The sequence below is a fragment of the Elgaria multicarinata genome, chromosome 3, assembly GCF_023053635.1.
Source record: "Elgaria multicarinata webbii isolate HBS135686 ecotype San Diego chromosome 3, rElgMul1.1.pri, whole genome shotgun sequence".
Taxonomy (NCBI): domain Eukaryota; kingdom Metazoa; phylum Chordata; class Lepidosauria; order Squamata; family Anguidae; genus Elgaria; species Elgaria multicarinata.
This window is the reverse complement of record NC_086173.1, coordinates 150,718,115-150,742,968: the sequence shown is the minus strand read 5'-3', so window position 1 is coordinate 150,742,968 and position 24,854 is coordinate 150,718,115. Positions and strand designations below refer to the sequence as shown.

The 24,854-nt window shown below is 44.6% G+C and overlaps 1 protein-coding gene across 1 annotated transcript in view; it reads right to left on the bottom strand.

Moving 5' to 3' along the window:
* The window catches only part of LOC134395535 (vomeronasal type-2 receptor 26-like), a 32,025-nt gene extending 10,129 nt beyond the window's left edge, over positions 1–21,896 (bottom strand). Inside the window, exons 1-7 of the mRNA XM_063121698.1 lie at positions 21,753–21,896; positions 14,995–15,067; positions 13,266–13,404; positions 12,643–12,934; positions 10,447–11,244; positions 8,057–8,284; positions 7,241–7,367 (exon numbers count right to left, since the gene is read on the bottom strand). Coding sequence (XP_062977768.1) covers positions 7,241–7,367; positions 8,057–8,284; positions 10,447–11,244; positions 12,643–12,934; positions 13,266–13,404; positions 14,995–15,067; positions 21,753–21,896 — 1,801 coding nt within the window. The remainder of the gene's footprint in view (positions 1–7,240; positions 7,368–8,056; positions 8,285–10,446; positions 11,245–12,642; positions 12,935–13,265; positions 13,405–14,994; positions 15,068–21,752) is intronic.
* Positions 21,897–24,854: the final 2,958 nt, after the last annotated feature.

The following is a 24,854-nucleotide window of genomic DNA, read 5'->3' as shown; positions in this document are numbered from 1 at the left end:
AATCTCAGTCGGCTGACTCTGAGGAGGACTCTGAGCAGGAGGACGGTGAGATACAAATTCCTAAAGCAGAGGGAATGGCAGGAGCTAATATGTCTGGTTTGCATCAATTGTTGGAAAAGCTGAATGACTCTAACTATGCATTATGGTCTTACAAAATGCAAATGTATCTGATTCAGGCTGAACTGTGGTATGTAGTCACAGAGGATCCACCAGATAGAGCAGATCCACAGAATGCTAAATGGTTTAAGGACGATGCAAAAGCAATGGCAGTTATTGCATTAGCTGTGGAAGACTCTCAAATTTCCTTCATTCAGTTTTTGAATACATCAAAAGAGTGCTGGAATGCGCTACAAGCTGTATATCAAAGAGAAACAGCGGGCAGTAAAGTAATTCTAACCCGGAAACTGTATGGAATGAAGCTGAAACCAGGGGAGTCTATGTCAAACCATTTGAAAAGCATGAGAGAAATCTTCAATCAACTCAGGGCACGAGGGATGGAGTTTACAACTATACACCAAGTCTATGTGATTTTGTCAAGTCTTGATTCATCGTACGACGCGGTTGTCACCATGATGGAAAGTCAAGAGGAGAAAAATTTAACCCTCGAGTATGTAGCTGGAAAACTACTGGAAACCTATGAAAGAAGACAAGCTTCAAAACAACAGAGCCTTAAACATCCTGTGGCTGAATTTCAACAAAGCCATAAAACTTTTGACGTGGTGGCTGCATTAAAGGCAAGGAAATGCTTTAACTGTGGTTCCACAGGACACTTAAGGCGGGATTGCAACAACAAGAAGAAAAAGCTGTTGACAGCAAAGTGGAGAGAAGAAAACAACATGAATGAAGCTGAATCAACAAAGAAGTGTCTTCTAGCAAGAGTCAAAGAGACAATGAATCCTTGGTTTTTGGACTCTGGGGCTTCAATAAGTATGGCAAAAGACAAACTTTCATTTGTAACCTTGGAAACTTCTACTTCAGAGCAAAAGTGTGTTACCCTTGCAAATGGAACAAAAATCCAGATTTGTGGTGTGGGTAATGTATATTTTGATTGTCTGGGAGTTGAACTACAAAGTGTTTTATATGTACCAGAATTAGAAACAAACCTTCTAAGTGTGTTTCAGTCAACAGAAATGGGGTATGAGGTTTGTTTTACTGAAGAAAATTGTACTATAAAAAAGGGAAACAAGGTGTGTGTGCAGGGAATAATGAAAGAATCTTTGTATGTGATTAATACTTGTACAGAAAATGAAGTTGTAGCCAGCAAAGTCACAACAAAAACAATAGCCAATTGCAAACCACACCAAGAGTGTATCCATTTAACTCATAAAAGGTTTGGTCATGCTAACTATAAAACAATTTCTAAGATTCCAGAATTGTGTGAAGGGGTGAAAATCAAACCATGTTCTAACTATGTAGAATGTAATGTATGCAGTGAAACCAAGTGTCATAAGTCAAACATTCCAAAACATAGTGAGAGAACAACAAAAAGAATTTTTGAATTAATTCATGCAGATCTTGCAGGTCCTTTTGAGACAAGTCAAGGAGGAAACAGATTTTTCTTGTCTATTGTTGATGATTACAGTAGATTTGGATTTGTGTATGTGTTAAAACAGAAGAGTGAAACTTTTGGAAAGTTCAAAGCCTTTGTTAAGTGGAGTAAAAATAGATTTAAAGAACCTATAGCTAATCTAAGAACGGACCGGGGAGGTGAATTTCTTAGCAACCAATTTAAAAAATTCCTCAGTGATGAGGGTATACAACATGACCTTACTGCTCCATATTCACCATTTCAAAATGGAGTTGCAGAAAGGAAAAACAGAACCTTGCAGAACATGTTAAGAGCTCTATTGAAAGAGTCAGGATTGTCTAACCTGTTCTGGGCAGAAGCTTTGTCCACCTCAAATTATTTGTTAAACAGGCTTTACCACTCTGTACATGAAAAAACCCCATATGAAATGTTTTACAAAAGAAAACCTAGAGTGTCACATATAAGGGTTTTTGGAAGTAAATGTTTTGCTCATGTTCAGAAAGAAAACAGACCAGGAAAGCTAGCTCAAAAAGGTTTGGAATGTAAACTGTTGGGATATGATACACAAACAAAAGGCTATCGTTTGTGGTCTCCATATCACAAAAGTGTAATTGTGAGCAGAGATGTAGTTTTTCATGAACAAATGCAGGAAACAAAACAGTATGTAAGTTTGCCTGTAGAACAGAAAGCTGTAGAAACAGAAGAAATTCCTGAACAATCTCAGCAAGAGAGGGAGGGGGAAGAAACTGTAAAGGAGGAAACTGTGCCTGTAACTATGCCAAAGCGACCAGAAAGGGAACGCAAAGCTCCAATTCGTTATTCAGATGAATACCAAAGCAAACAGGTTTCTCATAGAGCTTTACTAATAGCCTATGAACCTACTTCATTTGAGGAAATTCAGGAAATGGAACCTACAGAAGCTCAGGGCTGGCATGAAGCAATGTCAGAGGAAATCAGAGCAATGGAAAAAAATGAAACGTGGAAGCTAGTACCTTTACCTGAAGGTCGTAAAGCCATTACCTGTAAATGGGTATTCAAAGTAAAACAAAATGAGAAAGGACAGGTGGAACGTTCAATGGTAAAACACAAAGAGATGCTTTTAAAGCTGGGTCTCAGATTGTAACACAATTTAAACAACATGCGCAAGAGGAGGACTGTTAAGTATATGAAAAGAAATACTTGCTTAGTCATTAAAATTGTGTGTGTATGGCTATCTCAGGGTTAAACAGAGAAAGACTATCTGTGGGCAATTACCTTGAGATAGAGGCTGTTCTGGGAACCTTGCCAAGATTCTAAGTTAGCCTCATCACAGCTGTATGTAATGTAGATAAGAATTGTGTAGATCTGTATATAGTTTCTCACTTGTGTAAAATGGATATGATCACTGCTCTCTGATCACTGCTCTATGATCACTGCTCTCTGTGTATGTTGGGTTATTGTGCCAGAACTTTTCTCTCTCTGGAACTCTGTTTGTGCTCAGAAACAAACACACATCACGCAGGTCTTACACAGCAGAGCTGGTTTATTTCCTTCAGGCTTCTGTGCAGTTCAGTTCAGATCAGCACACTGAGGCATACACAGAGAGCAGTGATCGTAGAGCAGTGATCAGTAAGCAGTGATCATATCCATTTTACACAAGTGAGAAACTATATACAGATCTACACAATTCTTATCTACATTACATACAGCTGTGATGAGGCTAACTTAGAATCTTGGCAAGGTTCCCAGAACAGCCTCTATCTCAAGGTAATTGCCCACAGATATACTTTCTCTGTTTAACCCTGAGATAGCCATACACACACAATTTTAATGACTAAGCAAGTATTTCTTTTCATATACTTAACAGTCCTCCTCTTGCGCATGTTGTTTAAATTGTGTTACAATCTGAGACCCAGCTTTAAAAGCATCTCTTTGTGTTTTACCATTGATACTGGTTTTGTGAATAAATCAGCCAACATCATTTCAGATGGACAATTTTCAAGCTTAATCCAGCCCTTCTGAATTATATCTTTCACATGAGAATAACGAACATCCACATGTTTAGTTCTTGGTTTACACTTTTCAGATGTAGCCATACTAATACATGCCTGATTATCCTCAAATATGGTTACTGGTGTCTCAATTTCCAACCTTAGATCAGCAAATAATTGTTTATACCACTCAATCTCATTACAAGCCAGAGATAAGCTGATATATTCTGCTTCTGCACTAGAGGTTGCTACACAATTTTGTTTTCTTGTATACGTTCCACCTGTCCTTTCTCATTTTGTTTTACTTTGAATACCCATTTTCAGGTAATGGCTTTATGACCTTCAGGTAAAGGTACTAGCTTCCACGTTTCATTTTTTTCCATTGCTCTGATTTCCTCTGACATTGCTTCATGCCAGCCCTGAGCTTCTGTAGGTTCCATTTCCTGAATTTCCTCAAATGAAGTAGGTTCATAGGCTATCAGTAAAGCTCTATGAGAAACCTGTTTGCTTTGGTATTCATCTGAATAACGAATTGGAGCTTTGCGTTCCCTTTCTGGTCGCTTTGGCATAGTTACAGGCACAGTTTCCTCCTTTACAGTTTCTTCCTCCTCCCTCTCTTGCTGAGATTGTTCAGGAATTTCTTCTGTTTCTACAGCTTTCTGTTCTATAGGCAAACTTACATACTGTTTTGTTTCCTGCATTTGTTCATGAAAAACTACATCTCTGCTCACAATTACACTTTTGTGATATGGAGACCACAAACGATAGCCTTTTGTTTGTGTATCATATCCCAACAGTTTACATTCCAAACCTCTTTGAGCTAGCTTTCCTGGTCTGTTTTCTTTCTGAACATGAGCAAAACATTTACTTCCAAAAACCCTTATATGTGACACTCTAGGTTTTCTTTTGTAAAACATTTCATATGGGGTTTTTTCATGTACAGAGTGGTAAAGCCTGTTTAACAAATAATTTGAGGTGGACAAAGCTTCTGCCCAGAACAGGTTAGACAATCCTGACTCTTTCAATAGAGCTCTTAACATGTTCTGCAAGGTTCTGTTTTTCCTTTCTGCAACTCCATTTTGAAATGGTGAATATGGAGCAGTAAGGTCATGTTGTATACCCTCATCACTGAGGAATTTTTTAAATTGGTTGCTAAGAAATTCACCTCCCCGGTCCGTTCTTAGATTAGCTATAGGTTCTTTAAATCTATTTTTACTCCACTTAACAAAGGCTTTGAACTTTCCAAAAGTTTCACTCTTCTGTTTTAACACATACACAAATCCAAATCTACTGTAATCATCAACAATAGACAAGAAAAATTTGTTTCCTCCTTGACTTGTCTCAAAAGGACCTGCAAGATCTGCATGAATTAATTCAAAAATTCTTTTTGTTGTTCTCTCACTATGTTTTGGAATGTTTGACTTATGACACTTGGTTTCACTGCATACATTACATTCTACATAGTTAGAACATGGTTTGATTTTCACCCCTTCACACAATTCTGGAATCTTAGAAATTGTTTTATAGTTAGCATGACCAAACCTTTTATGAGTTAAATGGATACACTCTTGGTGTGGTTTGCAATTGGCTATTGTTTTTGTTGTGACTTTGCTGGCTACAACTTCATTTTCTGTACAAGTATTAATCACATACAAAGATTCTTTCATTATTCCCTGTACACACACCTTGTTTCCCTGTTTTATAGTACAATTTTCTTCAGTAAAACAAACCTCATACCCCATTTCTGTTAACTGAAACACACTTAGAAGGTTTGTTTCCAATTCTGGTACATATAAAACACTTTGTAGTTCAACTCCCAGACAATCAAAATATACATTACCCACACCACAAATCTGGATTTTTGTTCCATTTGCAAGGGTAACACACTTTTGCTCTGAAGTAGAAGTTTCCAAGGTTACAAATGAAAGTTTGTCTTTTGCCATACTTATTGAAGCCCCAGAGTCCAAAAACCAAGGATTCATTGTCTCTTTGACTCTTGCTAGAAGACACTTCTTTGTTGATTCAGCTTCATTCATGTTGTTTTCTTCTCTCCACTTTGCTGTCAACAGCTTCTTCTTCTTGTTGTTGCAATCCCGCCTTAAGTGTTCTGTGGAACCACAGTTAAAGCATTTCCTTGCCTTTAATGCAGCCACCACATCAGAAGATTTATGGCTTTGTTGAAATTCAGCCACAGGATGTTTAAAGCTCTGTTGTTTTGAAGCTTGTCTTCTTTCATAGGTTTCCAGTAGTTTTCCAGCTACATACTCGAGGGTTAAATTTTTCTCCTCTTGACTTTCCATCATGGTGACAACCGTGTCGTACGATGAATCAAGACTTGACAAAATCACATAGACTTGGTGTATAGTTGTAAACTCCATCCCTCGTGCCCTGAGTTGATTGAAGATTTCTCTCATGCTTTTCAAATGGTTTGACATAGACTCCCCTGGTTTCAGCTTCATTCCATACAGCTTCCGGGTCAGAATTATTTTACTGCCCGCTGTTTCTCTTTGATATACAGCTTGTAGCGCATTCCAGCACTCTTTTGATGTATTCAAAAACTGAATGAAGGAAATTTGAGAGTCTTCCACAGCTAATGCAATAACTGCCATTGCTTTTGCATCGTCCTTAAACCATTTAGCATTCTGTGGATCTGCTCTATCTGGTGGATCCTCTGTGACTACATACCACAGTTCAGCCTGAATCAGATACATTTGCATTTTGTAAGACCATAATGCATAGTTAGAGTCATTCAGCTTTTCTAACAATTGATGCAAACCAGACATATTAGCTCCTGCCATTCCCTCTGCTTTAGGAATTGGTATCTCACCGTCCTCCTGCTCAGAGTCCTCCTCAGAGTCAGCCGACTGAGATTTTTCCTCACTTTGCAGCACTGGCTTTAGCTTGATGTCTTCCTTCATCAACAGTTTTCTGTTTTAGCAGACTCCTGGTTCTGATACTGCACCGTTCCCATCAAGTTCTGGTTCTTCTGCCTGGATTAGGCTGGCGTAGGCTGGTCTAGGCTAGACTGGTCTAGTCTGGGCCCATAACCTTTGTTGGGTTATTGTGCCAGAACTTTTCTCTCTCTGGAACTCTGTTTGTGCTCAGAAACAAACACACATCACGCAGGTCTTACACAGCAGAGCTGGTTTATTTCCTTCAGGCTTCTGTGCAGTTCAGTTCAGATCAGCACACTGAGGCATACACAGAGAGCAGTGATCGTAGAGCAGTGATCAGTAAGCAGTGATCATATCCATTTTACACAAGTGAGAAACTATATACAGATCTACACAATTCTTATCTACATTACATACAGCTGTGATGAGGCTAACTTAGAATCTTGGCAAGGTTCCCAGAACAGCCTCTATCTCAAGGTAATTGCCCACAGATATACTTTCTCTGTTTAACCCTGAGATAGCCATACACACACAATTTTAATGACTAAGCAAGTATTTCTTTTCATATACTTAACAGTGTATGCCTCAGTGTGCTGATCTGAACTGATCTGAATTGAACTGCACAGAAGCCTGAAGGAAATAAACCAGCTCTGCTGTGTAAGACCTGCGTGATGTGTGTTTGTTTCTGAGCACAAACAGAGTTCCAGAGAGAGAAAAGTTCTGGCACAATAACCCAACAAGAAAGAAATCAAGTTCAGTTTAAAACAAAAAAAAACCCTCTCTAGCCACATGCGAGTGGGTGTTTGTTCTCTTTCTCAAGGGCAGCTCCTCGCTCTGGAGTCACTTACCTTCCTGGGAGGAGATGGTTCCTTCAGGACATGGGACACAATCGTAGCAGCAGATGGGCTCTCCTTCCCTAATCGTCTTGGTGTGTCCAGGCAGGCAACTTCTAGTACATCTAGAAAAAGGGACTGTCTAACCATATAAAGAGAAGGTGCGTCAAGCATAACGTTGCGGAAAGGGGGCTTTATTAACTGTTGGAAATGAGTTATATCATGAAGGTGATGCTATGGAAGGAAGGACAGGACTCCTGTGTCTTCAACAGTTGTATTTAAAAGGGAATTTCAGCAGGTGTCATTTGTATGCATGTAGCACCTGATGAAACACCCTCTTCATCACAACAGTTAAAGCTGCAGGAGCTCTGCCTAGTGTGACAAGTTACAAAATAGGGCATATTATAGGAAGCTGTTTACCATAAGGGCAAATGGTTTATACATGCCACCATGAGGGTCCAGTCTTCCACTGGCCAACCTCTGTTGTCCATTAAATGGTGTCCTAGCCTTTGTGCGTTTCTCCCCCTTCTCCTGAGGATTAATTAAAGGCAGGAAGAGCTTTAGTCTACACTATGCTGGTATGTTTTGTGTCTTGTCCCCACTTCCTTTGACTCCAGCCCCGCCCACCACTGGCATATGAGCCATTATAGCTACGTTGTTGTTTTGCGGCATGAAGAAGGCTAGAAGGGGCGGGAGGCAAACATCGCGAGAGGGGACTCGCGAAAACCTGTGAGTGCCCAGTAATGAATGTTCAATAAAATGCTCATCTGATGGAGCTCTCAGTGATGGCTAGATAGGAAAGGGAACAAGGAAACGAGTGGTTTCCCCTACCTGGTTAAACGTTCTGGGCCACGTAATGGCATTCTGATCAATGGTGAACTTTATCTCAGAGGAGGACAGTCTCTCTATACTGCCAACATTCACTCCAGCAGTGGACTTGTTGGGAAACATCACCCAGTTCATGATATCAAAGTTGGCTGCCAGATCTCCATTTTCATCCAAATAAGCTCCGTCCATGGAAGTATTATAAAGCTGAAAGTTTCTCAGGAAAGGGTGAAGCTAGAATAGAGGTGGGGAAGTTGTTACACTGCAAGTCCCATCAGCTCTAGCCAGGATAACCAAAGGTGAGGGATGATGGGAGTTACAGTCCTACGACATCTCAAGGAACACATGCTACCCAACCCTGTCACAGAAAAGCATGTGCATTTAGGAAAAAGGAAATCCCATTCTACATCTCAGCCTGACTCATTAGGAGGTCTCATCACAACCAGTTCTTCCAAGCTCATAGTGGCTATGAATTTTGTTTTCATTATTTATGTTTACAATGCACCTGAGATCCCTTTCTAAATTTCCTTTTTCTGTTTTGCCATTTTGGGGAGGTAATAAAAATGTTCTATAAGCCTTGTTTGGCATCCTAGGGAGAGTTCTGACACCAGGGGCTGGTCCTATTATTAGGAAAAGTGGGGTTAGTTAATAAACCCAACAAGGCAGAGATTTATCAATGACTGACCAACCGCATTCCGTACCTCCAACCCTAGATTATCATCATCCCATCCAGTACAAAAAAAGGAAAACCTGGGTGTGTCCTCCTGCTATGTAAGGAAGCCTGATATCATTTGGGACAGTCCACCAAGGCCATGACATCCTGGGCCACTCCCAACAGGGCAACCTGTTCAAAATGTTGAAGTGACCCAACCCAATCCATTTAGGAGACTGCAATACGAACCCATCTCAGACCACACCAGCTAGCTGAGGTAATCAGGTTGTTGAGGGGAGGACCGAGAGCATCCTCATACTGTCCCAGCTGCCTTGCCCCATTCTGCTGGGCAACTCAAACCTGGGGCAGATCCACACTTAAGCTTTGGGACGCCCTCACGGCGCATTGGGGCATCCCGAAATCGATGATGTGAACCCTACCTTAAGCGTTGCAAGAAGAGGCGGCGGCGGAGGAGGAGGAGGAGGCCCCTCGCGGGGACGGGAAGAAGTGTAAACTGCGCCCGGCGCCTTCGCCGGGCAATCAGCTGCCTCCCACCTACCCGCCGGCCTCCTTTTGCTGGCGAAAGAGTCACCTGGGGCCCACCCGGGTTGGAGAGCTTCGCAGAAGAAATCGCCGCTGGCTTCCGCCGAGCTCTATGACCTACGAAGGTGCCGGGCGCAGTTTACTCTTCATACCGTCCCCGCAAGGGGCCGCCTACTACTCCGCCGCCGCCGCCTCTTCTTGCAACGCTTAAGGTAGGGTTCACATCATCGATTTCAGGACGCCCCAATGCGCCATCAGGGCGTCCCAAAGCTTAAGTATGGATCCTCTCCAGGATTGCTCATTTGGGCACCTCATAGACCCCCGCAACTCTGCCACATCTGCCCCTCCTGATGCCTCTGCCTAGAACGGAGCCATTAATTAGGTCTGTGCACTGCCTCGGGTCCAAATTTGGATCCTGTACCTAAGCAGGCCAATTCGGCCCTCCTCAGTCTATATCTGGATTAGGCTGCAGTGGTCTGAGGAGCTTCTTAAAATGGCCCTTTCCAGCTGCTGTATTTTGAAATTAGATCTAGGAAATGGACAAACTGTCATCTTCCTTAAAAATGGCAGCTCTCATTGAAGACAGGCAGCTTCCAGATGGGTCAGATAAGTCCCATGGGAGGGGAGAAGCAAAGATTCTCTCAGTTCAGGAGGTGAGCAGAGAGGGGGGAATGAGGAGCAGGAGGATGAGTGAGGAGGAAGGCAAACATGGAGTCCAATGGATTCCTGGTCAGCCTCATGCCTGGGAACACACAACATCTGACCCGCTTCAGATGTTCGGATCTCACTTCAGCTCTGGAACCGAAGTGGGTCGCACTGGGACATAAGCTGCTCGAGGCAGATCGGGGCTGATTTGGAATTTCCAACGCAGCCTCTGAAGAAACCAGGGCCTCATCTACACCAAGCAGGATATTGCACTATGAAAGCAGTACATAAAAGGCAGGAGCCACACGACTGCTTTATACAGCAGTATTGAAGTGCACTGACAACCGTTGGGGCCCATAAGATACATACCATATACCGCTTCCATACCGCTACATCCTGCTTGGTGTGGTTCCTGCCTTTTATATACCGCTTTCGTACTGCTTTCATAGTGCAATATCTTGCTTGGTGTAGATGAGGCCCAGGAAGTCTCTGTACAGCCCTATAATGAATGGTGATTTACAAAGGAACTCTCTGTGAAAGAGAAGGAATACTGTACCCTTTGAAGACCCAGCCGGTCTCCACCCACCATCCCCATCCGGTTCAAATGGGATGAGTACACAGCATGTAAGGTCCAGGCCACAGCCTGGATGGAATTGTAAATACTGTAGGTGTCTTGAGAGAGGATACTTTCAATCACATCCTGGGGCAGGTTGTCCCAATTCTCTTTTTCTCTGCATCTTTTCCAGACTTTCACAGACAACATGTCTCTTGAATAGAAACAATAAAATGCTTTCATCCCAAACTGCTCGATAGCCAAGAGAAGTGCGTCAAAATTATCATATCGTGTCCTTTTGTGTGTCTTGATTAAGAAGGACAAAGAAACATGGGTGTGCTGGAGATCAATCATACTGTAAAACATTCTCACGCTGAGGTCCTGCAAAGTTGTTGTAATACATACTTTTCCTACAGTTGAATTTTTGATCTTTTCAATCATTTGCATGGCTGCTGCTAGAACGAAGATGGCATTGGTGTCCACTTGACCAACAACTACATTAACTTGAGTGTCCAGCAAATGCAACATCAGGTTGAAATGTCTTCCCCATTTCAGTGTCGCTGGGATACTTTTGGAATAGGCAATGCAAATACCATTGTTTATGACCACTGGCATGAAGGTGCTCATGAATCTTTCTCCGCTGTCATTCTCTGGAGCAACGAGACCAATCCACGTCCATCTGAAATGCTGGAGCAGTTTAACGATCCCCAGGTAATTTGGTTCTGATTTTGGGACCATCCGGTAGATAAAAGGAAAGTGATGTTTGTCCTTAAGGACTTGACTAACAAAACCATAACTGACCTATTAAAACGTGAAAGAGATAAGTGTTTGTCTGGCTTTTAAGGACAACACTTAGTTGTTTGCTAATCTAAAATATCAGTAAATACCAGTAATATATCAGTTGCCACTTAAATACTGTAAAATAATAAACCTTCCAGCATTTAAAAATACTTTGAAGGTTTATTTCTCTCACCTTGGCCAGATCTACACTACTGCTTTAAAGTGCCTTATAACCATTTTGACAGCTGTATATGGAGTGTGTCCTGGGCCTCAACAGTTGTCAAAACTGTTATAAAGCACTTTAAAGTGCTTTAAAGCAGTAGTGTAGATCCTGCCTCATTTGCAGGCCTGTTTTATAGCACTTTGCCCACACATTGGAGAACCCACTCCAACAAGTTGCTGTCATTTGAGAGAATAGTTGACTGCAATTTGAAAATAGAGATCTCTGGTAATAATGCATGTACTCAGTCCTTGTTTACTTGTACTTATCTTTGAAATCTTTATATCCCACCCTGGAATGTTTACATTAGTCTTAGTACATTAGTACATTATAGGTTGGATTGCCACTAGAAAAGTTGTCACGGTTACAATGGGACTCAGGTGCGATTGACTTGGTCTGGATTTAATTCAATATCAAAAGCTATATCATACCCGAAATCCCCATGCAGAGCTGACAGAAGAACCCGTTTATTCTAGGGAAAGTTAAACCTCTCTCAAACCATATTCAGCTCTTTTGAGAAGTGCTGCCTTTCCCTGGCCTTACTTGGTGATGCCCACCCCAGGGTCACCTTCTGGACTCTTCTTGAAAGATTTCAAAGTGGCAGCAGACTCAGGGCCTTGCTAGATGAGGCCTTAGCGCGTTTTGTGGGCCGGTTACCCTGCTGTGCGTCCAGATGACACACAGGGGAATCCGGCGCCAGGCCGCACTGAGGCCTCCTCTAACGTGCCATAAGCGAAGTCGCTTATGGTGCGCCTTTTTCACAGCCCTGGCCTCAGGCCGGGGCTGCGAAACGTCTAGGAAGGTCCGTGGCTTTTTGCAGCTACTCATACGAGCGCTGTGCCCATCGTGCTGGGGGGTGGGGTGATCCGGGGGGGAGATGGGGGAGGGAAGGCCGGACCGGCAGGAGAGGGGATGGCGGGGGGCGACGAACGGGAGATGGCAAGGGAGGACGGATGGGGGGGTTAACAAAAAAAAAACCTTACCTTCTCCGGAGTCTTCGGGCTGCACGTGGCCCCTTTAAACTAAAAAAAAAAAATGGCGGACGCTGCAGGGCTTGCGTCGTCCCTGCGCGTCTGGCGTCTGGAAGCTGAGGCGGCGCGCGCTAACGTTAGCGCGCCGTGGCCCCGCCTCCTTGCCGGCTTATCCCGGCAGGTCTAGCAAAGCCCTCAGTCTACATCCCCCAACCACCCCATTCCTACCTGTGGGATTTTGTAGATTCCCAGCACGGTTGAAATCTGGTTGGAGAGTTCAAATTTGGCCCCTTCAAGGACCGCCAAGAGCTTATTCTGTCCTCCACATCTGTAGTTTGGAACATGCTGCTGCCCAAGAGACATCAGGTCTACCAAGGCCTCATAAGTCATTCTTGGGTTGAAATAGTTCTCATAGATGCTGTAGCCCAGGGTGATATTGGGCAAGAGCCTCGGATTCTGGTTGATCTCATGAATGGCAAACAAGAAGGGAAGGATGTGCCACTGATGCATACCTTTTGCACTGCAACAAAAACAGATGTCATCAGATTTTTATCCTTCATTCCATAAAACCAGATAACAATTACTGCAACACATATTAAAGTAGAAATCTCTTCGAACAATACTCCCATTCAATTGATGCGAGTAGAGTTAGGGCAGTAATGTTTGTCTACACCATGGCAGGGAGGAAAAGAGTTCAATTCCCCACTCTCCTTTCCAACCCAAGGAGTTTTGAGCCTGATTGTCGACACTTCTCAGCATCTGTTTGTCTGGGTTTTTTTTAAAAATGAACCCATTTAATGGAAAAACACATTTTGTGTCATGTTTAGTTTAGCCTTCATGTTAAATCAAACTGAGAGCATAAAGCATCAGAGCTGATCCTAACATTATTGGTTGTGCCTAATGGAGAACCGCCTGCAACAAGGCCCTCGTCTATACGACTTCGATAATGCTGCACCCGGCAGCATGAGCATTGATGCTCCTTCGCAGCGTCTACATGGGAAAGAGTGCAGTTGAGGGTTTCCAGGCTTAAACATTTATGTAAGATAGAGGGCTTGAACTAACGTTGGGTAGAATGCTATTAACCTTCAAGATTTTGATACGGCTGAGAAGAGAGATCTTGTCACAATGAGAAGCCTGCCAAATATGCCTATGCAGGGTCCTTAGACAGCCATCACTTCCTGACATTTGGGAGCGTGAGTGAACATCCAAACCCCTAAACACAACAAGATTTGAGCAAACCATGGCTGCAAATTGTGCCAATTTGTGTAATTTGTGCAGTTCAAGCTGTGCATTGTTCCTATTTGCATAATTTGTGCAAATTACAGCTGTAGGGGATGCAAATTTGCACAATGGACAGCCAGAGAACTTCGGCTAATGGGCGGTATAAAAATGTAATAAATGAATAAATAAAAATAAATAGTTTGCACAATCCTTTTACACACAAAAATAATAATTCCACCAGCTGGCTCGATGGGGTGCATAATGAGTCAGGCCAGCTGGTGGAAGACAGAATGGGGTCTAGGGGTAAGAGCTGAGGAAAGCTTGTCGAACTCCCCCACAAATGGATTCTTCCACCATCCCTAAACTGCACCACAGCTAACAGCTGCCCAATGACTGAAGACCTCAGAAATAAACCACACAAGCTGGAAAGCTTGATATGGCAGATTGTGCACTGACTAACAGGACACACTCCATATACAGTTGTCAAAACTGTTATTAAGCGCTTTAAAGTGTTTTAAAGCAGTAGTGTAGATCCAGCCTAGGTTAACCATATGAAAAGGAGGAAAGGGCTCCTGTATCTTTAACAGTTGTATTGAAAAGGGAATTTCAGCAAGTGTCATTTGTATATATGGGGAACCTGGTGAAATTCCCTCTTCATCACACCAGTTAAAACTGCAGGTGCCCTGCCCTCTTTTAAATTTGGTCACAGAATAGCTGCAGTATAGCTCCTGCAGTTTTAACTGTTGTGATGAAGAGGAAATTTCCCCAGGTTCTCCATATATACAAACAACACCTGCTGAAATTCCCTTTTCTATGCAACTGTTAAAAATACAGGAGCCCTTTCCTCCTTTTCATAGGGTCACCCTAATCCGGCCTAAACGGTGTCTCAGCATTTCTGCATCTGCCCCAAGCATTTTCACACCCACCCCCCGAAGCAAAATTGGACAAAACAGAATCATGATTTACATGATTTACGAGAAGCAGCTTCCACAAAAGAGAGATTCGGTGTCCCTGCTTAAAGAAGAAGAAAAAAAGCGACCCCTGGAAAGTATGAATTCAGAGTCAGTCAGGCATCTGAACACTTACGAGGTAAAACTGTTAGAAGGAGGCTTGAAGAAAACATATGGCTTAAATACTGTATTTGTGGTAGATATAATTCCACTGATCAGGTAGTCTCCTAGCCTGTAATAATTAAATGGATCTTTCCGGTCACTTCTCACATGCAGTGGGCATTTGGTTTTTCTCATTCCACAGGCAGGGCAGGGCAGCAGCAGCAGCAGCACAAAAATTAACAGCAGCCACCATATCATGCTGGAGAATCTCTCTCTCTCTCTCTCTCCTACACCTACACACACACACCCTTGTGACTAGTCTCAGAGACAGCTAACTGGAAGCCAACTCCTTTCACAAGAACACAGCTGCAGTGACTTTGCTAAAAAAAAAAAAAAAGATGGAGTCCTGTCACAGTCTTAGATCTGAAGGGGGGGGAGTGACAGGCACAGTCCCTGCCTTCCCTAAATCTCACCCCAGGCTCTCGGGGGCACAGCAGGTATTTATGCTCCAGCTTTTCTGGCTTTGTATAGGAGGAATGACCAAGCATTGCTCTTGGTTTGGGATTTCTTGCATCACTTTCAAAAGTTATCTTGAGGGGAATCCTTTGAGCTTTGGTGAGAACTCAAGTAAATCACCATGATTTTGATAATTATAAGGGAGCAAGGATCACTCCCGTAATGGCATTGATTCCCTGCGTGGCTCCATGCGCAGGTGTGCAGCTGGAGAAAACATGTTAGCGTGACTCTCTCGTGAAGCGCTAGTGCATGGACAGTGAGGGGGCAGTTCAGCAAAGTTCAACTGACCTTTAGTGCAGAAAATAAATCTTGATGTATTAAAGGTTACAATATGACACTAAAAACTGTACAGTTCCCGAAGTCCTCTCCAGACATGTGTACAGGTGTTCCAAGATACACTTGTCTAAGGTATCTTTCAACTTGATTATAGCACTCTTTGGCAGAAAGGACCCAGTGACCCACAAATACACAGGTGTCTTCAAGAGTGCAGGACACGGAATAATGGGCTCAAGTTACAGGTAGCCAGATTCCGGCTGGACATCAGGAAAAATGTCCTGACTGTTAGAGCAGTACGACAATGGAAGCAGTTACCTAGGGAGGTCGTGGGATCTCCCACACTAGAGGCCTCCAAGAGGCAGCTGGACAACCATCTGTCAGGTATGTTTTAGGGTGGATTCCTGCATTGAGCAGGGGGCAGGACTCGATGGCCTTATAGGCCCCTTCCAGCTCTACTATTCCATGATCCTAAGAACAGGGACACTGCTATTTAATACATATGAATCTCATATATATAGCACATGTCACTGTACAGAATACCTTTGGAAATTGGTTGGATGGCAAAATGCACAATATCAATCAATCAATCAATTAATCATCAGTTTATTGTGCTAGCCGAAGGCCAGCAGTTTCTACTTCCCATTTAAAAGGGCCGCGTGCAGCACGGCCCCTTTTTCATTCTCAGCTCCTCAGCTCAACTCCTGCGCCTGGCCGCCACCACTGCTGCTCAACCCAGGCGCCCAGACCAGCAGGATACAGAAGAGCGGGGGACCTTTAAATGGGAAGCACCCACCCCAGGCTTGCCGAGGAAGGGAGGGAAAAGAGAGTGAACGCCTCTGTTTTGCAGCAGGCATGACGGGGCACAACAAGCAGGGTATGTCTCTTTATTAGCATTTTGGTGCTTTTGAAACATTTCAATTCACTGTTAAAAGGACTCTTCTTATGTGTGGTTTGAGGAGGGTCTTGTTGGCAGCATGGCTCCTGACAACTTGGGATGATGGAGCGCCTCTCCCAGCATGACCCTACCCAAATATACTACACTTATCATCTAAGGCCCTCCTCAGAGTGCCTCCTCCTAGCAGAGGTTTGCAAAAAATTGAGATTTTTTTTTTAAAAAAATTAAGTTAGGATACTGCTGTGATTGACCTGCTTTTTAAGCACATGCGTTCTCTTGCAGCAGCATTTTGGCTCCGCTGGGCACTCCTTGGTGCGGGGCTTAATCCCTCCCCCCTCCCTCCCTGACCCCATTGGACTCCAAGGGGGCACTGGGCATGAGTTTGTGGAACCAAGGGGGCGGTTACCTGAAAAAGTTTGTGAACCACCGATGTATACTATTTCTGTACAAATGCCCCCCCAAACCAATGAGGCAATAAGAGATATTCCTTTGTACCACCAACCCTCCCCCAACTGATACTCTTCTTCTACAAATCCTATAAACCTGTCTTTCTCATATTTTTTCATATTTCATCCCCTCAGGAGGGCCTACTATGCTGGAATACTTCATTCATTCATGCCAGAAAGTAAAAACATTATAACTGTTTGTTTATATTCCCGTAATAGTAAATGGGTTTGGATCCGAGACAAAACAACCTGCTTTCTGAACTACCAAAGTGAGATCTGAACCGAATCTTCTTAATACCATTTCGGATTCTACTTGGCACTGAGCCCACAACAAAGTGAGAAATGTCCATTTGTAAAGAGAATGGCTTCAGGCTAGACTGTATTTGAAATTCAGGTATAGTTCATTTTTGTTAGGATTTACCCAGTTCACACCTTCCAACCCAAACACGCACTCCAACACAATCTGCAGTTGAAATCCGAGCTTGCATGTCATGTACATACAGACTCAAAGGAAATGTGGTCAACAGTATGCAAACCTTTGAAAAAATGTACATGAAAAATGAATTGCACCCAGGCTTTCAGCAGCGGGAGAAGAATCCATACATTTCAAAGATCTGCACAATTATTGTATACACTTGGGGGAAAAGGATGAAAAAATGCACAAATGTTCATGTGGAAAAAACAGAGATCACCTGAGATGGAACATGAGATGGAACAAGCTTCAAGGTGAAATTTGGATAACTTTGGTCTCATCTACACCAAGCAGAATATTCCACTATGAAAGCGGTATATAAAAGGCAGGAGACACACTACTGCTTTATAGTGATATTGATGTGCACTGCAGGATCTACACTACTGCTTTATAGTGGTAATGAAGTGCACTGACAACTGTTGGGGCCCATTGACACATATACATGCAGCAGGATGTAATGCTATGAAAGTGGTATGAAAGCAGGATATGGTATGTGTCATGGGTCCCAACAGTTTTCAGTGCACTTCAATACCACTATAAAGCACTAGTGTGGCTCCTGCCTTTTATATACCACTTTCATAGTGGAATATCCTGCTTGGTGTGGATGAGCCCTTAGACAAATTCAAGTTTTACTTGTGCAAATATCCCTACCTGAGGCCTTTTTGGGTTCCTTATTCATTCATCATTATTAAAACAAGTCTGTTTTGTTATGTACATGGAGGGAAGAGAAATTATATGAAGTAGCATACAAAAGAAGTTCACTCCTACATTGGTTTTAGTATTTTTGCTGGACAAAATTTTTTTTAATAAAAGATCAGATGCCATCTTTAGATTTCATCATCAGATGCTCTTTGCTATTTTGATCTGGCCTCAGTATGATAATGTAGTTTTTGGGGATGAAGATGCAAACCAATAAACCCAAACTGGAAGCCAAGGTAGAGAAGACCTGCACAGCTACCATGTAATTTCCCTTTGGTGCTCAGGTAGGCCGGCACCAAGGACACCCAAACACTGCAAAACATGCTGAAGGTGATCAGCTTGGCTTCATTGAATGCCCCGGGCAGCTTCCTGGCTAGGAAAGCCACCGTGAAACATATGGCAGCCAGGAAGCCCATGTAGAAGACTAGGAGGGGTGGGAGGCGTGTGGGAGGTAGACAACGTCATGAGAGGGACCCACGAAAATTTGTGAGTGCCCAGTAATGAGCATGCAATAAAACACTTATTTGATGGCATTCCCATACAGAAGTTTCTCTAACTCTGCTCCTTCCTGCAGCTACATATTTAAAATGCTAAAGTATGTCCTGACATGCTGAATGCATTCTCTTCCATTGGAATCACAACCAATGTTGCAACTGGCTAATTTTAGACTCTGGACCTAATGGTCTTCTGGGATCCCCTTTAGATGGCCACAATATTACTGCAGTTGTGAAGTACACAATATTTCTCTTCTCCCTAAAATTGTCAGCATGATGTCCAAAGGGTTATTAAAAAACTAATCAACCCACTAGTCAACCCATAGTTTTGTGGTTCGGTTAACCATTCAACAACCCATCTGTCTGGGTTTACACATGATGCTGGAAATGTCTGGTCGTGTTGATTGGGGGTTGTTGAGAGTAACTGGCTGATACACAATTTGGGAGTTAAATATCCCTTGAAAAGTGGAACAGGAAGTCATAGGATAGACATAGGATCCTGAGATATTGTCCCCCTGCCCAAGAAAAATCCTTTTTGTCAAACCTGATTTTTTTTAAAAAAAAGTCAGCATGTGCAGTTTCACTCTTTAAGCTCACTGAATTAAATCATAGCACCGTCATAATAATAGGAATAAAATGGAGTTTGCTTCTGTGGCGCTGACGCAGAACACATTTACTTGGGAATAAACATCGTACTGTTGAAAGAAAAGGTCATGTATGTTGAAAAATAATAAAATAAGGATCTCTAACCATACCCATACCTAGCTGTTTATTTCTCCCTTACAAAGGGAGAGGCAGGTAAGAATTATTATTATTATTATTATTATTATTATTATTATTATTATTATTATTATTTCGTTATTTTCCCCTAGAATCTTTTCCCTTGAAGGAAAGATGGACAAAAATAGGGATGAGAATTAGCAGACCCACTGGCCATAGCTAGACCTAAGGTTTATCCCTGGATCGTCCAGGGGTCAAACCTGTTCATCTAGGTGACACACAGGGAATCCAGTAGGCATGTGCTCCGCTCCGATTAGGAGCGGAGAAGCAGTAGCGAATTGGCCTGCTCCGCCTTACCCAGAGGCAGAGTAGAAGCGGACCGCGGAGCCCTAGAAGCAAGGCAAAGAGAAGCGACCATTTTTCAGAGCTCCTATTTCAGGCGGAGCACTCCGATCGCCATCTTGAAAACATTTCGCCCATAGGATTGCATTGCGGGAAATAATTGCGGATAACTGGGTTGTTTTTGAAGCTATCATTCTGAAAATTCTTGTGCTCAGAGAGTCGTGGATGGGGGTCATTTTGAGACTACTCTCACCTCTCTGCGTGGTGCGGGTCGCGCGCTAGAATTTTTGGAAAAATCGGCGGGGAAAAATACCTTTTTCAAAGGGCTGAGGGGCAGAGTCAGCTCCCGATCATGATGATCCCAAAGTTGGAGGAGGGGATAGGCAAAACGGGTAACTTGGGATTCTGGGAAACTTCTCTTTCTTAATCTGAACGGACTTTTCCCAGTGTTTTTTAACACAGTAGCCCCACCAAATGCACAAACACAACCTGAAATCATATACTAAGCCAAGAATAAGAGATAGAAACACAGCACTGCTCCCCACCCTAACCTTGGTGAACAACTGAATAGATGTGGTGCAAGGGGATGAGCTCCCCTAGGGCATCTCATTGCGGACGTGCCCCCACTCTCTCCTGTACTGGAAGGCCATCAGAGCCTTCCAAAGAGAGTAACCCAGTGGAGCAATGCCTATCATGAGTCGAAGTGAGCGTTTACTTCTTAGTGGTGGAGCAATGTCTTTCATGAGTTGAACTGACAGTGTTGCTTCTTAAAAGACTGGTCAATAGGACCAGTCAAATTGGCAGCTGCTTCCCCCTCCCCCGGGCACGTCACCCTATTGCTGGTAAAAGACAGATATAGCCTTTTTTAAAAAGTTCTTCTTGTTGTTTATTCAGCAACACTGCTGCTTTTAATTCCACCCCTCCTTTGTTTATTTATTTATTTATTCCATTTTATATGCATTACTGGCTTATCCTTGGCTCACTTCCTTATGCCCCCAGAAATGCCAGCTGCATGCCTGCCTGCCTTCCCTCCCTCCTCCCCTGCCCACCTCGCAGGGATGTTGTGTGTGTGTGGCTTTGACTCAGGGGAGAAGTCCTTCCTGCGCTCACTTGGAGTTTTGGAAGTTCCAAATTTTGCAGGTTTAAGCCCCGCCAAAAAACAGGGGATGATGGGACTGCCTTGAGTCTCGGCGTGCGTATGTATCCCTGGATAAGCTTTCATGGTGGTGAGTTTGAGGGGTTTTTTTAACGTGCAAAATTGACGGAGCTATGGAAAGGGGTGTTAGATTTTCATAAATTCCCCAAAAATCAGGGGATGATGGGATTGCCTTGAAACTTGGTGTGCGTGTGGATACGTGGATAAGCTTTCATGGTGCTGAGTTTGAGGTTTCTAACGTGCAAATTGACGGAGCTATCCCAAGGGGTCTGAATGGGGTGCCCGATTTTCAAAAATTCCCCAAAAATCAGGGGATGATGGAATTGCCTTGAAACTTGGCGTCCATGTGGACACATGGATAAGCTATCATGGTGCCAAGTTTGAGGTTTCTAACATGCAAATTGACGGAGCTATCGAAAGGGGGGTTATGGGTGGTGCGTTAGAGGTTAGAGCTGCGCCAAAAAACAGGGGATGATGGGATTGCCTTGAGTCTGGGCGTCCATGTGGACACATGGATAAGCTTTCATGGTGCCAAGTTTGAGGTTTCTAACATGCAAATTGATGGAGCTATCCCAAGGGGTCTGAATGGGGTGCCTGATTTTCAAAAATTCGCCAAAAATCAGGGGATGATGGGATTGCCTTGAAACTTGGCATGCATGTGTATATGTCCATGAGGTGTCATGGTGCCAAACATGAGGTTTCTAACTTGAACAGAAAAAAAGTTGCATAATTTTTTAGCTTTCAATGCAACCCTATGGGGGGAAAAAACGGAGCTCCGAGCGGAGCGGAGCGGAAGTGGGCGGAGCGGGGGCGGGGCGAAGCAGCCCACTCTGAAAATCACGGATCTGCAAGTGAAGCGGAGCGAGGGGTCCGTGCACACCCCTAGAATCCAGTGCTCAGGCAGGGGTGAACCCTGGATGATCCCAGGATAAACCTTAGGTCTAGCTGTGGCCACTGTCTCTGCTTGAAAGGGACAGCTTACCAGAAAAGAGATTCACTGCCCCCTTCTCTGCTGAAAGGGACAGCTGGAGAGCATGAACATCACTTACCAGACAAATGTGGTAGAGGGAGGCTTCAAATGGAGTATTGGCTGTACAGGTGATCCCGCTGATCAGGTAGTCTCCTGGCCTGTAAAAATTAAAGGACTCCTTCCGATCACTTATCACACTCCATGGGCAGTTTTCCTTCGACATGCCGCAGGGGGTGTGGGGCAGCAGAATAAGAAATGCAAGCAGCAGCATGCTGGAAACATTGGCTGCAGTCTCCTTCTGTTTCTCATGTGTGCGTATATGCATACACAGCCCTGTGACTAGTCTCAGGAACATCTCATTAGAAGCTAACCCCTCTCACAACTGCAGTAACTTTATTAATAAAGATGTGGTCTAGCATGACCAGCTCTGAAGAGGACATTATGTAGAGAGGTGTAAATATAGAAATAATAACTATTGTTGAGATGGAAATATAAGACAGTTAACCATAGTGGAGAGGCTGACTAGGAGGGGATCTACACAGCGCCGTGAAGGCGCTTGGGTGCGCCTCCAGTGCGCCGCGAAACTCATTGTGTAGATCCTGCCCATTGGACTCAGCTCTTCTTCCATCCCGTCCCCCTCTCTGGCCGCGGCATTGCTGCTGCCCAGGAAAGAACTACAGTCAGCGCTCGGGGGCCTGTAGGGACGGAGCTGGGGGAAAACGCAAAGGTTCTGAGGCGCTCGGGCGGGGGGGAGGGGGCCTGGGCGGAAGCGCGCATCAGGTGGAAACCGCGCGAGCGGAGGGTCAGCCTCCAGGAGGCAGGGCAGAGCCGAAGAGGCGGTGGCACAGGCGGAGCCAAGGCGCTGGGGTTGCGCCTGAGCGAGACGGAGAGCACTGGCAGGGAAGCACCCACCCGTCCGCCCAGCCCGGGAGCTGCAGCAACGCCTCGCGTCGCCTCCGGGCGAGAGATCCCCACTGCTCAGAGTGCCCCGCTCCCTGCCTCTCGCTCACGGCGGCGGGGAGCCGTGCCGCTAGATGTCCCTCATTGTCCCTTCCCCCTTCTACACCTCCCCCCCGCCTGAGCGCCTCAGACCCTTTGAGTTTCCCCCCAGCTCCGTCCCTCCAGGTCCCCGAGCGCTGACTGTAGTTCTTTCCTGGGCAGCAGCAATGCCGCGGCCAGAAAGGAGGATGGGACGGAAGAAGAGCTGAGTCCAATGGGTAGGATCTACACAATGGGTTTCGCGGCGCACTGGAGGCGCATGCAAGCGCCTTCACGGTGCTGTGTAGATCCCCTCTAGGTGACCTGTGGGACTGCTCAGTTGGCTGACCAGCTTTAATTGCTAGACAACTTGAAGGCCCCTGTGTCCTGTTCCTCCTTGTGGTTCTTTATTTTTAAACCAAACTTGGACTGGACAGCCCATCTAAGAGAGAACACCTTCAAATATAGGACTGTCCTATGCTTGCTCTCCAAAATGGTGCTCTGTGATGTAAGAGCACCCTAGAAGAGGATGGCATCAAACCTCACCCTGGCATAGTCCCTGCCTTCCCTACATCTCATACCAGGCTCTCAGGGGCTCGGGAGCTATTTATGCACCAGTTTTTGAGGCATCGTATGTGAGGAGAATTGGTGTTGCTCTTGGTTTTAGGATTCTTGCATTGTTTTCAAAGTTGATCTCTGGAAATAAAAATCCCTTTGAGTTTTGGTGAGCAGTAGAATAAATACCCATGATTTTTATAATTTTAAGGGAGCAAAAACCACTCCTGCAACTTTGTGCAGGTGCACATCTGGAGAATACATCTTTGAACAACTCACCTTATTATTATTATTATTATTATTATTATTATTATTATTATTTATTTATTTATTTATATAGCACCATCAGTGTACATGGTGCTGTACAGAGTAAAACAGTAAATAGCAAGACCCTGCCGCATAGGCTTACAATCTATTTCATGGGTCAGTGATGGAGTAGTTCAAAAAGTTTGAAAGACCTTACGCTTTATCTTAAATGCAACCGAGCATTTCTGAACTTATTTCTGCTTAGTTCATGACTAAAGATACTCAATTGGACACTTTATTGAGTTCTTTGACCTAGGTTGTGGGTGGTCTTACTGACAGCTGGACCACTTGGAAAATAGTATGAGGTTTGTGCATTTGATTTGGATGAATCCTGGGCCAACTCTGGCTGCTTCCCAGATATCTGGGATGCTCCCAAAGTGAAGCAGGTGTCCACTGAGGCATCAACATCTAAGACACATCCCAAAACTTGGCAAAGCCTCCGAGTTCCCAAAAAACTCTCACAGACTGAGACCATCTCTTTGACATGGTAGCATTTTCCCAAGCTCTCTATATAAGGAGAGGGGGAGTGAAGAGGAGGACATGAAGTGATGTTATTGCTATTTCTAACTTCCAACCAGGACTTTTCTTTTGTATAATTGTAGAAGGGTATAGTTGGAAGGGAACTTGATGATCATCTCCTCCAATCCGCCACTCAGTGCAGGCTCTCCAGTGTAGGATGCGGCTGCAGCCTTTGTTCAGAAACTAGGGCTGTGCAGCACCTCAGGCTGAGGCCCCGAATATGAGTGGGCTGATTTGGCCAGCCACGACTCGGTTCTGGGGCGATTCGAGCGAAGCCTGAGGCACCCCAAAGCCAAAGCCAATTGGCTCCAAAGCTTCAGGGCATCTCAACACTTTGGAGCAGCCCTCAGCGATCCCTTACCTGCTGCTGCTGCCACCATCCACTGCCACTGTCTGTTGCTGTCCACCGCCATCCAACGATGACGCCATCTACCTCCGCCTCCATCCTTGCTTCCGCAGTGGCCTACTTCAGGTCATATGCGTCGGTGGCAGCAGAAGCCGGCAGATGCAAGGATGGCAGCAGCGGACAGCAGCGGTGGCAGGCGGTGGTAGTGGACGGCAGCAGCGGACAGCAGCGGTGGCAGGCGGTGGTGGTGGACGGCAGCAGCGGACAGCAGCGGTGGCAGGCGGTGGTGGTGGACGGCAGCAGCGGACAGCAGCGGTGGCAGGCGGTGGTAGTGGACGGCAGCAGCGGACAGCAGCGGTGGCAGGCGGTGGTGGTGGACGGCAGCAGCGGACAGCAGCGGTGGCAGGCGGTGGTGGTGGACGGCAGCAGCGGACAGCAGCGGTGGCAGGCGGTGGTGGTAGACGGCAGCAGCGGACA